This window comes from Orbilia oligospora, assembly GCF_000225545.1.
Source record: "Orbilia oligospora ATCC 24927 unplaced genomic scaffold scaffold00080, whole genome shotgun sequence".
Lineage (NCBI taxonomy): Eukaryota > Fungi > Ascomycota > Orbiliomycetes > Orbiliales > Orbiliaceae > Orbilia > Orbilia oligospora.
In genome coordinates this window covers 1,050,052-1,065,903 of record NW_011645637.1, presented here as the reverse complement: position 1 = coordinate 1,065,903, position 15,852 = coordinate 1,050,052, and the positions used below count along the sequence as shown (strand labels likewise).

General features: G+C 46.0%; 3 protein-coding genes across 3 annotated transcripts; all 3 read right to left on the bottom strand.

Moving 5' to 3' along the window:
• Positions 1–172: 172 nt before the first annotated feature.
• Positions 173–7,418, bottom strand: AOL_s00080g296 (uncharacterized protein; the record flags this gene model as incomplete). Its single annotated transcript, XM_011124671.1, has 4 exons — positions 173–311; positions 513–641; positions 932–7,006; positions 7,099–7,418. 4 exons carry the CDS (start codon positions 7,416–7,418, stop codon positions 173–175), a joined length of 6,663 nt encoding a protein of 2,220 aa, XP_011122973.1.
• A 2,185-nt stretch (positions 7,419–9,603) lies between these two features.
• On the bottom strand, positions 9,604–10,239 carry AOL_s00080g295 (uncharacterized protein; the record flags this gene model as incomplete). The annotated part of the gene is made up of 1 exon (XM_011124670.1): positions 9,604–10,239. The coding sequence occupies one exon, from the start codon at positions 10,237–10,239 to the stop codon at positions 9,604–9,606; it is 636 nt and encodes a 211-aa protein (XP_011122972.1).
• A 2,207-nt stretch (positions 10,240–12,446) lies between these two features.
• Positions 12,447–15,211, bottom strand: AOL_s00080g294 (uncharacterized protein; the record flags this gene model as incomplete). Its single annotated transcript, XM_011124669.1, has 7 exons — positions 12,447–12,452; positions 12,517–12,682; positions 12,749–13,044; positions 13,100–13,219; positions 13,277–14,403; positions 14,467–14,728; positions 14,870–15,211. 7 exons carry the CDS (start codon positions 15,209–15,211, stop codon positions 12,447–12,449), a joined length of 2,319 nt encoding a protein of 772 aa, XP_011122971.1.
• Positions 15,212–15,852: the final 641 nt, after the last annotated feature.

Below are 15,852 nucleotides of genomic sequence, written 5' to 3'. Positions count from 1 at the left end.
CACTAGAAGACAAAATTCAACGTAAGAAAAAAAAGGAACATAGGGCACAAACAAAATTCCCCCTTCTTAGATACCAATACCTTGACCTTCAAAGCCCCAAAGATAGTTAATTGTTAAAGAGCTTTTTTCGAAACACCCCTCGATCCTCCCTTATCATTCTGTCTACGCCGCTTTATAAACTTTCCCACCCACCGGTATTGAAATCAGGTTCCAACCTTCTCGCAATAACTGTTGGGATCAAATGCTGCAACCAATAGGCCCTCAAGTGCGCATCATAACGCTTCTGGTTTAAGAACAACTGTCGATTACGTCTACAAATGGAATAGAAACATTAGCATTACATCCAACTCAACGCTGTGCGGTTTCATCATGGCAACTCAAGAACCCCAATTTGTTGCAATAGTTGCGTTGTGGCAACGCATAAAATACAACATTCTTATGTTCCACAAACACCTTGTTCCAACAGAATTCGAATAACACGGGGATCGTGAAACGGAATGTTATTCACTAACCTTAAATTTGGATCAACCTCGCCGTGCTTGTCGAGGTATGGCGCGACAGCCCAAGCCCCGTAGCCGCTGTGCAGGTAGAGAACGTGGCACTTGCGTATATTGATGAAAATGCCAATGTTGTTGCCACAACTAAATTTTGTTCCAGAAAATGTCAGTTTTTGGTCTGTATATCTAGGCGCCTTCGGCCTTTTGAAACGCCTGTAATGTGACAGCAAAAATTCCAACAATTCCATATTCGAGAAAAGTCTAGGGCCAAAAAAAGGGCGGTCTGAAAACGGGTCGTCAAGCTCCTTTTACTTTAGTGGAAGCTATTCGACGCTGCAGGAGCAGCAGAAGCAACAACATTCATCGTATAGTCTAGACCGCGGCACTCCTAGGAACTCCCAAACGACCAGGGGAGAGGGAAAAAAAACACTTACACTTTCAGATGTTGATTCGCGCCACCATGTCTCGTAACACTATCCATACAGCACAAACTCTGACTACAAAAGATATCCCCGCACAGCAGACACACCACAGGATCGCTCAACTCCCTCCCGCTCCTCGGACACTTCCGTTTCATCGCCTCCTCGACAAGTGTGTCATAGTGTAAGGGGAGTCCTACCAACTCTAAGATGGATGGATGACTGAGCTTCATTAGACTTTCGACTTCATCCTCGGTTTTAGAATTAGAGGTAGGCGCAGAGGTATCAGGGGCGGTAGTGGTGGTAGGGGGTGGAACGGCGACAACCGGTGTAGGCGTCGACGCCGTTGGTGTAACGGTACCCTCTTCCTCGATTTTTTCTCGCCTGGCTTCTTCTATAGAAAGACGCCAGTGTTTGCACCAACCCATGATGATTGACCGAATGATCTCTGTTCCTTCGTCCTTCGTTGGGGCGTGGAGTGAAAACACATGTTCCAAAGACGGCAGACCAAGAAGCCTAGTGAGTCGAACATGCTCCGGTTCAAAACTCGTACTATCCTCGTGTGGGAATGTGACCATATACCGCGAATGAAGCAAGAACACGCATTTTCGTAGGAAAGGATTGATGTACTTGGAAATAAGGTGCCTGAACAAAGCTGGCGAAGGCGATACGTTCGGTTTCACCGCCTCGGGATCCGCGCCGGCAGCGTTGGCAAACTCCGCAAAGCTCCTAAAGTTGTCTAGATCCTGCGCTGGGTATTTCAGCTGCGAAGCAATATTTGCAAATCTGGCCCCATCCTCGCGCGTTGCACTGAGGTCAAGTGCTTCACAACTCTTGCTGATGAACAGGATAGTCTTGACAATTTCAGCGATGTAGCACAGCGTCATGATGTGTTTGAACTCCACATTCAGGGAAGGACACAAACATAGTGAACACTCTGCCAGGAAAACAAAAACATCTTCTGAAAATAAGGGAGTATGATTTTGGTAAATGTTATCGCCATCATAGATCTTTGGGTGTCCTACGAACAGTTTTACCATTTGATCAAGATGGATCTCCTTGTATTGCAGGGCAGTTGAGCTCTCGTCATTAAGGCCACCAAACACAATGTATGAATAAACACTCTCGGCGAGTATTCGCAAATATTTAAGATTGTGTTCCGGTGTTTTCTCAATGAGATTTGCGCCCGGCCTGGGTTCTGCGCCACGCAACCAAGTCTCCGTCGTAGAGATCGTGAAACCAAGGATCCTCATGAGTGCGTCGACCGAATGCAGGTCACTTGACGGATTGGAAGTTTCATTCGGTAGCGGCCTGTTGGTCTTGATCTTATTGAGATGTAGCGTATCTCTCATACGCTTGTATATTGAGAATATTGCTTCGACTTCAATAGTTGGTCGATCCGACGCACGACTCTGAGTAGGAGGCGGAGGCGGAGGAACGACGGGATCTTGAGCAGCGGGTGTCTGCGCAGGTGGGACCGGAGTCTGTAACATCGCAAGCTGCTGTTCCATAGTGATCGCTCCACCGACAGGGATGACAACAACTGGTGGTGGAACAAGCGTCGCTTCTTCCTCAATAGCTGGCTCTACCGGCGGTGTAGCTTCAACCGGGGGAGCAGGAGGAGTTGGTTGCTCAGGTTCCTCGCTAGGCGTCAGCTTTGTTGCGATCCCATCGATGAAATTTGTAGTCCCGTATCCTAAAAACTGCTCCTTATACTTCCCAAGTGAACCGGTATCATTACTGTCCGTTGCCTTTTCCTTCTCGAGCCTAAGAACCGAAGGTGCAATTTCCTGTGACAGCCATGTCGAGAAATCGTTCTTCGTAGCCACGATCTCCGCAACAGAATCCTCAACCTTCGGTTTCCATACGATTGGCAGGAAAGTATTGCCGAGCGCTTTGCAAAGTGGACACAAGAACTCCTTCATTTCTAGTCGCTCAGGATGTGCTCTGGAGATCTGATGCTGGTGTCGTCGTTGAACAGAGGCAATATGCGACTCAAAACAGTCGTAATGCATCAAATGCCCACATCCTACGGCGACAGGTCCTAGTCTTGTAAACTCCGGTGCCCTAGGATATCCCTTCCCGAGACCTTGCCTGGTGACCACAATTTCGCTGCCATCCTCTGATAATTTCCTGACAGAATCGCGGTTCATGCCTGCGACTCCAAAAGGCCGTAGGGTCTCGGCCGACCTGTCTAGATTTTCAGGTGTGTTCAAAACCTCATAAACGTAATCCGAATCTTTCAAGTTGGTCTGTCTGAGAACATTCGTCTCTTGAATCATCGCGAACGTTCCAAAGGCCTTAGAGTCATCCAGCTGCTCGGAGCACATAATACAATCCCCAGTCGGGAACTCCCAGGTAGGCTTCACAGCAACCCCTGGTGCATCCTCATCCATAAAGTCATCGCTTAGATCATCGTCGTCATCAAATCCAAAGTTATTCTGCATGAAGCTTTGTTGCTGGGCTTGGAATTGTGCCATAATATTTGCCTGGCGTTGTTTAGCAAGCTCTTTCTTTCGTGCAAACTCTTCCTCCTCCTTTTTGATTTTAGCTGCCTCCTCATCTTCCTGCTCATGAATTTGCTTCTCAATCTCAAGCAACGGGGCATAGTCGGCGGGCTTTTTCTCTTGCATGCGTTTCAAGATAACATCGATGATCGGGGTACACGATTCGTGAAGTCCATCGAGTTTAATCTTGTAAAGGAGCTGCGCAACAGTCGGTGCCTTCTCAATCGTTTCCTTGGTTGCAACTGTAATCACTTCCAATATATCGGGAGAAGGATCCTTAGGCGCCACAGCCTTTGATTTGAGAGCATAAGAAACAAAAGACCCCTCTGTCCCCTCAGCAACCGAATCATCTTCCGCAATGGCAATCTGGATAAGGTAGAGCAGAGCATGCATGTAAGAATCAACCCTCGTATCCGGAATCGCGGGGTTAACAGTCTTATGTATAGCTCCGAACAACAGACCGAAGTAAATCATCTGGGTGAAGACCTTGGTTTTCGTAATATTGGCCAGCCCCACGAAGGCACCAGACTGTATCGGTTTGAGACGAGGTTCGTAAACCACATTCTTCTCCTGGATACCTAGTTTTGTGGCCATATGTTTCTTGTAGATAGTTTCGGCCTCTTCCCGCTGATTCTTGCTGTTCTGAAGAATATACGGGTCGATGTATTCTTTCCACTCACCCTTGAGTTCATAAATACCGGAGTCGCTCAACCCATCTGGTGGCTTGTAGGTCGCCATCTCCGCCAGCACATCTTGGAAGTTCTCTAGATCGAGGAGCCTATCAGGTATCTTCTGGGAGATATCCGAAAAGCTAGACGACTTAGAACATAGAACATGCGTGATCTCGCGGCGTAATTGCAATGTAGGGATGTCCTTTTCTTCGTCGTGCGAGATCAATAGAAGGCGATCACTCAAGAGAGAGATAAGCAAAAGGTAAAGATCCTCGACCAAATCCAGATGCTGTGGAGCTTCAATATTCGCCGGCGCACGGAAGTCTCCTCTAAACCAAGAGTCCAGCGTGAAACGATTGATCATGGTGAGTAGCCATTTCGCAGGTTCAATTACCACCGAAGCAACTTGCAGCATGAAGATGTCGCGGTTGTATGTGAGGTCTCTCTGCGAGACTCCCTTGTAGGTATTCATCTGATGTCGAAGACTGAACCCGTTTCGGACCCACATTCCGGCCTTCATTTGTGACAGCCAAACGCAGACGCGGAGAGGGTAGTCAAAGAGCACGGCCAAGAAATCTTCTTGGTCGAATTCTCGTTTCCAGTTATCGGGAACACTGAGGTCTTCAGTTCTAAACCTGAGCAGAGTTTTGAGTTTCTCATTATCCATCCCATTCCCGGCTTCAATCAGCCAGGACAAAAGGTAATGCATCGCATGATGGAAACTAATCGCCTCGGTCTCAACTTTGTACTTTATGACACGATATAAAGGTACCACCCCGTTTTCGTCAGCTTCCATATCAAACCCAAACAAGCCAATCTTTTTTTCGTCTTCACCCTCTTGACTCTCTTTATGAACGAAATCCACATCGTCCCTTATCTCAGCGTTCTTAAACCTCTGCCTTTCCATACCAGCGGCATGCCTAGTTGTAACCTTAGCCACCAGTCTGATAGCATCAGCCAAATGCTGGTCCCCGCCAGCGTTCGGTCTCCTAAAGGCATCGGCGTATTGTCGGCAAAGCTTGTTGATCTCCCTCGTAATAAGACTGGCGCAAATCCAAGCATCCGATTCATATTCTATGTGGCTACCAATGGCTCTGTTGTTGTAGCAGATACCTTGGTGGAGTTTAACAAGATCCAAAAACTGCAGAGTAGGAGCAACTCGCGTCCTTAAAAGCTCTTTCACCGAATCTGACCCGAACAAATATTTCATATCTTGAAAGAAATGATACATTCGCCGATTCGTCAGAGATCCAGTATCGAAGGCAAGAGTTGCATTAGGATTAACATCAGCGGGATGTCCAACTTGACGAGTCGTCAGGAAAGTATAAAGAATAGCCATGAGGCTAGTCAAAAAGTTCCCTCGGGAGACAACTTCCGCAGTGATTGATGGAGTGGTAAGCATTTGTAATGAGAGGTTGATAATTGAATGATCTGGCTCCCTGTCGGCAATGAGGTAGAGCTGGCTGAGAATGGTATAGAGGCCAGCGAATCTTAACCCCAGAATCCGCTTAAACTGAGGGATCGCGACCACCGTACCAATATAGAGCTCTCTAAGGTCAATTCTAGCCTTCTTCCACATTCTCAAGTCGAACATTATAAGCCAGTCGAGCCTCACACGCTGTCTAAGGTCCTCATAATAAGGTGTAGTCTTGTGCGGGATGTGTGTGGTCTCAAGCCAGTGCGCGCCAGGCTTCCCGTGGGCTTCTTTACGTTTGTGGTGCTTGCCAGGTGTGTGAGGGATGCTGGGTGCGAAGGGGGGTGGAAACGGGACGGTAGCTTCGGATTGAAAATCATTCGCAGCAGCACCTTCTCCAGACATTGCGATATCGCCGTCTGTGTCCGTAGCCTGACCTGCAGCCTGCGTATTCGAGCTTCCTTCTCCTCCATCTACCTCCATATTATCACCACCGCCTCCCTCCTCGTTGTTAGTCTCTTCATTCTCTTCGGCCTCTTCTTCCTCCTCTTCTTCCTCGCCGTTCGCCTCGCGAGCAGCCCGCTCTTCCTGCTCCTGTTGCGCCCGCAACATCCTAATCTCTGGGCTTTGCATAACACTTTGAGCATACTCCAAGGTCTGTTGGCTCTCAGCATATTCGTGGTCATCGATTCCCTTCATTCCAATCTCAATATTCCATGCCTTGGATCCCTGTTTCCAGACACCAAGAAGCTCTTCACAGACCGTTGTCCTTAATATATCAGGATCATCGCCCACAGCACATCCTGCAATATCCACCAGCCACTCAATGATTGTCCCACACATCTGTTCCCTGAAAGTATCCCTTGCCGATCTAAGGGTCATTGTCAACTTTATCCTCTCGATAATCTTGCTCTTGTTGAGAAGATCCGAAATATCGGTACTAAAGTCAACAACGCTACGACCGATCAAATCAGTCTCTTCGGCACGTTTCAAACACCAGTCCTTCGGCTTCCTGCACGCTCTTCCAAGTTGATCCTGAACTTCTCGCACAGTATGTTTTTCATCGTTCCAAAGAACCAACGAGAATTCCGGAGCTTCCATCCCGTTCTCTGCAACTTCGTAGTATTTCGCCTGCAACCGCGACTTCTCCTCATCTTCTCTGACTTTTTCTTCAGACTTCGGTTCACGCAGCTGTTCGGGCGAACACGAAATGATGTCACATAGATAATCGAGAGCTCGGGCAAGAGTATCGCGGATAGATTTTCGTAGGGCATCGGGGAGGGGTTGTAGCTGTTGGGTGGGGGACTTGGCGGATTGTTGATGCTCGTAAGCGGTATGGATAGCACATTTTACATCCCTTCGCCAGGCTTCGCGGTCACCGCAGTCGCAGCATCCGCTATTACCTAGACTAATGCTGACAAAGACACTGTGATTTCTATGGTCGGAGGATTCGAAGCATTTGGCACATAGTACGGAAGTTTCATCGAGACTGCAAGTCCTAAATTATAATAAAAAAACAGTCGACAATCAGTTTTCCTGTCCAAAAGAAAAAAAAGTGGTAGATAGAAGGTGAGAGGAATAGAAACTTACTTGCACCGATAAGTAGCTTCTCCATTTTTGAAGATATGGCCACAGGGTTTTCCCCTAGCAGCAGGTCCGTATTCTGCACCCTCAACAGCACCTTGTGCTTTACTTAGATTCCAAGCATCCTTGCCTGTCCTTGGAGGGATCCCATTGGGAAAGAATAACTTGATGTGTTCCTGGTTGTTACCGGCGAGACTGGCGAACAGCTCTTCCAAGAGCCGTAGGCGTGCTTCCTCGGTGTATCTGTATTCGTGAACGAGGGGTAAGTCGCGTAAAACTCGGGTGAGGGAGATTACAGGGTCGGAGGAAGCGAAGTCGGTTAGCATGGTGGTTGTGAAAATGATATCAGTGGGTCTTCGCGGGGTGATGGAGTCCGAGTGATCATGAAGCTTTTCTTTTTTTGTGTGTCTTTCTTCGTTTTAGGATGGAGATGATAAGGGCATTTCTCGAGCTCAGAAGAAGTATCTACAGGTAGTGCAAATGATAAGTAAGTATTTAGGTTCTTATAGAGTAGAGACTTCAACAAGTAAGCAAGCAAGCAAAATATAAAAGGGTGTAGGAATCAAGAATGCAAATGAGGGGTGTTTCTGATGAAGGACATGACATATCTCTAGTGCTGTCTCGGGTTTTTGAGTCGGGTTGAGAAGGCCGCCAGGATTCAACGGGTAGTGGCAGCAGCTTGTGCACTTTGGTCGCAAAGTCCAAGCTAAGCAAAGCAAAGGTAATCGAAACTTACCAAGAAATCAAACTGTCTGACAGGCAGCTGCCGTTCGTTCGTAATCGGTATCAAAAGCGAAGTTGAGTCAAGTGCGAGTAGGGACAAGCTCGGTTAGGTGAAGCTGAAAGGAAGAAGCAAAAGAGGATGGATGGATAGATAGGTGTTTGACAAAGGGTGTAATTGATTAACTAGTAATTGATCGATTGATTGATGATGGTGATGGATGGTTGATGGTTGATGGTTGATGGTGTTCAGTTAACGTTGGTGATAGTGATAGTGACAATGGTTGAAGTGGTTTGGGTTTGGGGGAATGCTGCTGGTGTTGTCAGACCTTCCAGCAACCAACAGGCAGGAAAGCTTAAACTAGAACTGCTGCCGTCCGTGCTGTCGACATCTAGCATCTACATACACTCACTTAACTCGCACTACAGATCAGATATATCACTCCACCGGAAAAAAGCATGCCTGAATGGATGGATGGATGGATGGATGGGCATGCGCAGGTGGAGCTCTTTGGATCCTGATCTGATCTTTTGCCAGGCCAGGCTAATTTCGAGGCTTCAACGAGGTATGGAGGAATCAATGCATTCTAAGCAAGCTAGCCAGCTCACGCCGGATCCTGCCATTGGGCCCTGCACCGAACCGAACAGCTCCGTCCGTGCTCAAGCTTACTCTAGTGCTAGCCTGGGTTCAAATTTCATGCACGGCTCAAATCCATGCATACATTATACATTTATTATGTACCGACGTTGTACTGTCTAGTCAGATCTAGCTGGCTAGCTAGGATCTGTTAACTCACAGTCTTTGGAGACGAAAGTGTGGAATGTCGATGCTGTATCACTCCAGTTATCTGAAGTTTGTCAGATGGGCTGCAGGATATATTTCTACTCTAAATTCCGCGTAGTATATATACTTAGTAAGTAAGTACTTAAGTAGTTAGCATATACATGTAGATCGAGATCATGATATCTACTGCACCAAGTCCTGAAGAGGTAGATATATGCATCGATATCAAGTAGGATCCGCTCCATGTACGATTGGTGATATCGCCAGACCGATATCGCGATACGAGATCTGGATCATGATGTATATATTCGAAGTAGGGATGTAAAGTAAAAAAAGAAATATTATAGATATCAACATCGATCTATCCAAGCTAAAATACTCAATGGATCATGATATATATCAAACTGAAACTGCATCCTGCACAGTTGGAATATAATTAATTGCAGAGGAACTTCAAGCTAGCCAAAAATCCATCTCCGGAGATCTGTGCATATGTCGTCAACCTCATGACCCCCAGCTAAATGCCAGGCATTCGTTACCAATCTTTTGCAGCCCTCCCGATGACTCGCACTTGCTTTCGTAGGTATATACTCAAGTAATGGGGTACTCATGCATTACACCTATAAGCAAGGATGCGTGGATGTATGGATAAAGTGTATCTTGGGTGCCATCCAAACTTCGAGTTTGATCGATCATTCCACCGTCTTCCAGACAGGCCTTACTCCTCGTATCTCATTCGTCAGTCCGTCCTGAATATCCCAGATAGGACAGACCAGTATCCCGGCGACATCATCTTATCATGCATAATATCGAACAGCTCAGAAGGCATCTTCTGAGCCCGAGCCCGCAGTTCCAGCATCCACCCTCAGATTCCGCCCCCCTCGAACAAAAAGAATAAAAAGTAAAGAATAAGAGGACAAGATAGAAAAATATCTCATCATTCCCCAATCTTTTAACCCGGACATCCCAGAGGTCCAGCTCAAATCATCCCCTTCATGGCGCCCAACTCATCCTTCGTACTTGACCCCCAACTTCTCCAAATCTCTAATCAACTCTCCCAATCTCAAAGCTTTATCCAACTGCTCAGGCAATAAAGTCTCCCCTTTCTCCTTCCTCGACTTTAATTCTTGCGCCTGTCGGATTTTCTTGTGTAACCCCTTTGCCTTCTTCTCCACATCCGCTGAGACTGCAGCTTCTCCCTCTGCCTTCGCCGGCTCAGAAGTAGTGGTGGTCGCAGCAGCAGGTGTAGCAGCAGCAGGTGTAGCAGCCTCACCCCCTTCCTCAGCACCCTCACCCCCTTCCTCACCCTCGTCCTCTTCCTTCCCTTCCCCACCATCAACACCAGCAGCACCCCCTTTCTTCGCCCTTCTTCTCTTCTTCTTCCCAGCTCCACCAGCTTTATTACCCTCCCCTACGACATCCGTAGCGCCGGGAACGCCACCACTGCCTCTATTCCTCCAAGCCTCAGCCGTCCTATTATGGTATTTCACCACGTCTTCAGCCGGTGTAAACCCGGGTTTTACACGACGTTCGGGCCTCGTGGTGCCATCTGCTCTTGTGGAGGAAGGGATTACCCGACTACCGGATTCGAGGGTTTGGATGCCTGAGGTCGTTGTGGACTTGGAATCTTTGGATTTTGACATCTTGTTCTTTATTTATTTATTCCTTTGGGGGGTTTATAGGTTTGGGTTTTGATGTTGTGAATATTGGTAGCTTGGTTTAACTAGCTTGGAGCTCTAAGTCGTGACGTCTTTGGTAGGGGAGACTGATTCATTCGAGGTTGAGAGCTAGCTATATATATAACGTGGTCTGACGATAGTAGCAGTGTGTACGTATACGTTAAAGAAAGTAGGACCTGTTAATCAATCAATCAACCAGTCAATCAATCGAAACTCCAAACCATCCGAATAAAATAAAATAAAATTCACTCGTGTCGTCAAATTTAGTTCAGTCCGATCGTGACCGTTTAAAAATAAAAATAAAAATATAAAAAAAGGAAGAAAAGGAAGAAAAGGAACAGCCGAAAAGCATTGCCCAAAAAAACAAACCCGAACAAGCGTCGGAGATAAGGATCTAATCTAATCTCCACCCAATCAGATACCACCCATTCCCATCCTCCCAAACCAACCTCAAAATTCCGTCCTCTTCAACACCCGAACGTTAATTAACACCCAGAAACCCACCCGCGCAACGACGACACTTCATAACCACCACCCCTCTATACTCCCCATTACCCCCCCTTTCAAAATCGCCCATCATGTCGGTACGTACATACGCTCTCCTTCCCATAACCCCTTTTTTACTACCAGAACAATGCTAACTAAATCGAAAACCATAGCTCTCATCGACAATCTACAACACCGTCATGCGGAAGAACTGGGCCTTCGTTGGCGTCATCTTCGCCGGCGCATTCGGTGCCGATATGTACGGACCCTCCTCTCTCCCAATCCACTCTGAAATCGATATATAAACCCCTACCTACCCGACCTCAATCCATTACATACACACCGTAGACGGAATGACATCACCTACAAGAATGAAAGGAAGGAAGGAAGAAGAAAAGGCTAACCAAGTTCCACAACCTAGCGCTTTTGATGTCTACGCCCAGCGTTTCTGGGACTGGAAGAACCAAGGCGTAAGTTTCTCCAATTCACATATATACATCCGTATAACGATCTTGTTACTAACATTATTATCTCTTCCAAAACAGCGACAATGGAAGGTACAATACGATACCATAATCTACCCGAATTATAAAATCCTCCTAACCTTTTCTCATTCTAGGATATCCGTCAAAAATACGTCCTTTCCGAGGAAGAATAAAACAACAATCATACCAAAGACCAACTTCCTCTAGTCCTAAGTGATAAAAGAAACAATAACCTCCATATACCATTGGAAGAAAGCGAGAAAGAAAGAAAAGGCGGAAAGCGAATTGATAGAGATTTTCTTGTTTATAAAATCACCCATTCTTAGCCATTGTACAAAGACCCCCCTTTTTCTTTCAGCTCATCATTTACTGAACAGAATAAACTTATATACAACTTTTTATACTCCACCATATTCCCGGTTCAACTACTATTCTTACTTCGATACAACCATATAGGTATACAGAGCGGGAAGATGTTTGATATTGACAGTCTAAGAATTCCATTTCTAGTAATTCATATAAACACCTCACGGCCTTCCTCCTCCTCCGTGCACGTGCATACACCCGAGTATCCTTACTAATATAATAACCACCTCTAGCCTAAGATAGCATATACCAGTATAAAGTACCTATGTCACACAGACCAGCCTCCTTCATACATACATATATCCTCCACCAGCTACAAATAACAGAAATAAAAATAGGAAAAACAAGGAGAAGAAACGGAAGAAACAGAAGAAACAGAAGACCCCATGAAAAAAGCATTTTGCAACTCCAGTTAATAAAGAATGGAAAAAAAGAAGAAAAAAGTGAGCAAGGAGGGATAGATGCTTCTCATCATCATATCAGATATAATAAAGGATTGAAGAATAGTGGATCGAGGAGGAGATAGGTTTGAAGGATCGTGAAAGGCGGATGACAATGGTGATGTGTGGTATGTAGAGGTCCTTTTGTTTCCGATTGAACAGGAGATGAAGAAGAGGGAAAACGCCAGCAGAATGACATATAGATAGATGAATAAAGGGAAATAACAACGCTGGATCCATGATCATAAGAATTTTTTCAAAAACAAGGCGTTGATGTGCGGGAGAAGTAGATAAAGAAAGAAGAGAATATCAGTCAGTAACAAGACCACAAGCTGCCTTAGTCCCATTTTGAACAAAGCAGCCTATAATATCAGCAAAACGACAAGCCATAAAATTAAGCCTGAGGCACCCAAGAGTCAGCAAATCCTTCCAATATTCATAGCCGCATTTTTGATAAAACGTACCAGATAAACATAAGTATTCGGATCCGCCGTCTCTCTCTCCAAATACTCACGTTCAATCAAGCTCTCAATCCGTTTCTTGATCATGCTCGGATCGGGCATGAACCTCTTTGATAGCTGCTCCGTGATCTGCAACATCAAATCAGCATGTTTTAACGATTTCCTCGCCCTATGTTTCACATTCATATATTAGTCCTCATTCAATCAAAAATATATAGCAGGGGTAGATTCATACTTCATGGTCCTAACAACAGCCGCCTCGATCAAATGGGCTCTGCTTTCGTCAACCTTCTCCTCGGTCTCCTTCCTCTCCTTGTCCGTCTCAACCTTATTTCCGGCTCCCTTGACAGTTCCGATTTTAAACTTGAGCTGCTTCGATTGGAACCCCGCATTGAACGAGAATTTGTCAGTAGGTTTAACATCACGCGACATAGGCGTCTTAACCAAGACTCTACTGCGCGGTGCAACAGCAAGCGATTGTAGATGGCGGACGAGTTCGGACTCTGGGATTGATGTCAATGTTTTAATTTCCTACCCAAAGGTTAGCCAGATATAATTCAGACGGGAAGAAATAAATGGAACAAACATCATAGGACAGTGATTCAACTTTCGGGTCGTTGAACTGTAATAGGACAACCATAGCGTATGTTGCAACGTTAATTTCGTACTTGCGACTTTTGAACGTAGCTCGAATATCAGCAGTTCCCTAATCCCAAAACGTCAATAACTGTTAATCCGTAGATACCTCAGTATATGCACATACCATCTGCGGTTGCCAAGTGAGCTGTCTCCCGTTATGTCTACGTAGATAAAACTGTTGGAACGATGATCTGATCTTCTCCAATTCGGGCGGGTAGATGCAAGTATGTGTCGTCTCCCCACTCATCGAGCTCCAGGGCCAGAAGGTTGACGTCAAAACTTTGATATCCAGGTCAATAGTCGGGTCGTTGTCGAGATGTAAGTTGGCAAGATGCTTCTTGTATTCCGTGGTCAAATCCTGCGAGACGTTCATATCCTTGAACATACCCTCCATTTTACTAGTGAATGAGAATCCGACTTCAACCTTGAACTTCCCAATCATAGCGCGTTCAACATCGTTAGAAATAGATCTACCGAGGATGAGACGTTTGGACAAGTGCTTCTTGTAGTATCTCTCAAAGATATCCTTATCTTGGATGTATCTGAAAAGCACGATAGCTTTGTCAAGAACCATGTCGACCTCCGCCTCTGTCTTCCCCTTCAAGCCTTTCTTGATATTCTCATCAACAAACAACGAGATGTACTCCGGTGACCTCTTGTTTTCGTTAATAAATTCCGCGAAGGATTTGGAAACAGTCTGTTGGATGCCCTGGTCAGAAGAAAAGCTGTATTCCCAGATCTTATCAACCTTATCCTTCAAGGCAAGAACGTCCTCAACCCATCTTAAAGCCATTGCTGTTTCAGCATTCACACTCTTATCCTCAGCCTCTCCGTTCGGGCCTTCTCCAGGAGCAGCTGGTTTCCTGAATCCATAGACCCCTTTGTTAATCTCCCTTCCCAAGTAAACAACCCGTTCCTTCAACATCCGCCTGATTTCCATCACGTTGTTGTCTACTCGCCACACCAAATTGTACAGCACCTTCAGCTGTTCATAACGATCGTTGTCTACCATGAAATTCAGACCAGAGGCCTCTAACTGCATGACCTCTCGGATGTTATCGGTAATCAGATGTTTCTCTACAATAGCTCGGATTTTGGGCTCCGTCAGTGTGGAAATTGTACTTTGCGTACGTTCCCATTCTTCGTTGAGGCGATCATTTGTTCGTTCGATGTAAGTAGCCGCATCGCAGACCTCAAGCAGCTTTCGGGCTTCTTCAGTATAGAATTCATTACTAGCAGTAAGGAATTCAGCTGTGAAATTGTAGTTAGCCATGCCAATTCTACTATGTTGGGCGGCTATTTAGTAGGGAGTACCTTCAAACTTCGTCAGGTACAGCTTCTGATCTTCCCTCTCGTCCAATGTTTCGTATAGCCCTTCCAGCATGTATACACAAGAACGGATCCGTGCTCGATCGATGACATCTCCATCTCTTTCCATCCTGATTTGCTCGAGGATGACCCGGTTCAAGTCAGCACCGATATCGTAGTCTCTGTTGCGAAGGACATTGTCACGGAACAGCGCCATGCCAGTAACCTGGATCGACGGTTTTTTGTTGTCATTGCAGAAAACACGGTCCTGAACGTTCGAAGAGCAGAGGTTAGCTTGTGTACTAGCTATTCAAAGTATCACCCCGCTCAAGCTTCACCCTTCACTACCCCTCCCATCAAGACTACCCCTCTCCGCATCTGGGATAATGCGGCAAGAATATAGACATACCAAATACATAAGAATGTCCGTGATCATGCCCAAGCAAAGCTGGTGATCTTCCCAACTCTGTTTAACGGCAGCCAAAAATCGGTTCCCGCTCTCCCGTCGCTCCAAAGCACTACTGGTAGGGGCAAAATTTGGCCTGGCAGGCTTTAGCTGTGTGGTGGTTACCCTCTGTAGCCGGGTTTTGACGAGATCGTTCACACTGTTATACAGTGGATCTCCATGCTTTTTGAGGACCATTTTGTAGGCTGTCCGGTACAGCTCTTCGAAGGATAGATTGGAAGCATCCCGTTCGTAGATTTGCTGTAGGGCTTCGGATAGTAGCGCCCAGGCATCGTCGAACCGCATGTTTTCGTTGGCTAGGCCCTATTTCGGTGATAATTGGGGGAAAGGTGGTTTAGTTAGTAAGAGAGGAAAATAGTTTATGTTGAATCGGCCAAAGAAGGCCTACGAGACCTGAAGGAATACCGTACCCTTCTAGGAGCTCTAATTTTAATTCGGCTAGAACCCAGTTTCGAGGCCATTCTTGAGTATTCCGAGGCCAGAAACCCGCTAAATAATAATATCCAAGGATTGTAAGGAAGGATAAGAAGTCGAAAAGAAGGCTGGAAATAACGGAGAAGAGGAAACGAAGCCGGTAAGAATGTCCAGTAGCTAGACAAGGAGCTAGCAGTAAGATAGAGAGGTAGATGAGGCGTTTACTAGACTCCAAACACAAGAGAAGAATTAAAAAGCTCTACGTCTTCAGGGCAAGCCTGTTGTCTGTAAATGACGTCCAATCCAATAGAGTATCGCCAAGCTCCGTTCAAGTTGCAGGCACGTTATTAACGTCACTAATGCACATGTAAGTACTAATGTAAGTGGTCGTGCAGTTCCGAAGTCGAATAAAGGATGGAGCGAAGATATTGATGATGCCAGATGACCAGAAGGATTAAAGCGGTATTAACGTAAGTAGTGTATTATGACTGTCCAGGCAGCCCGAAGATGGT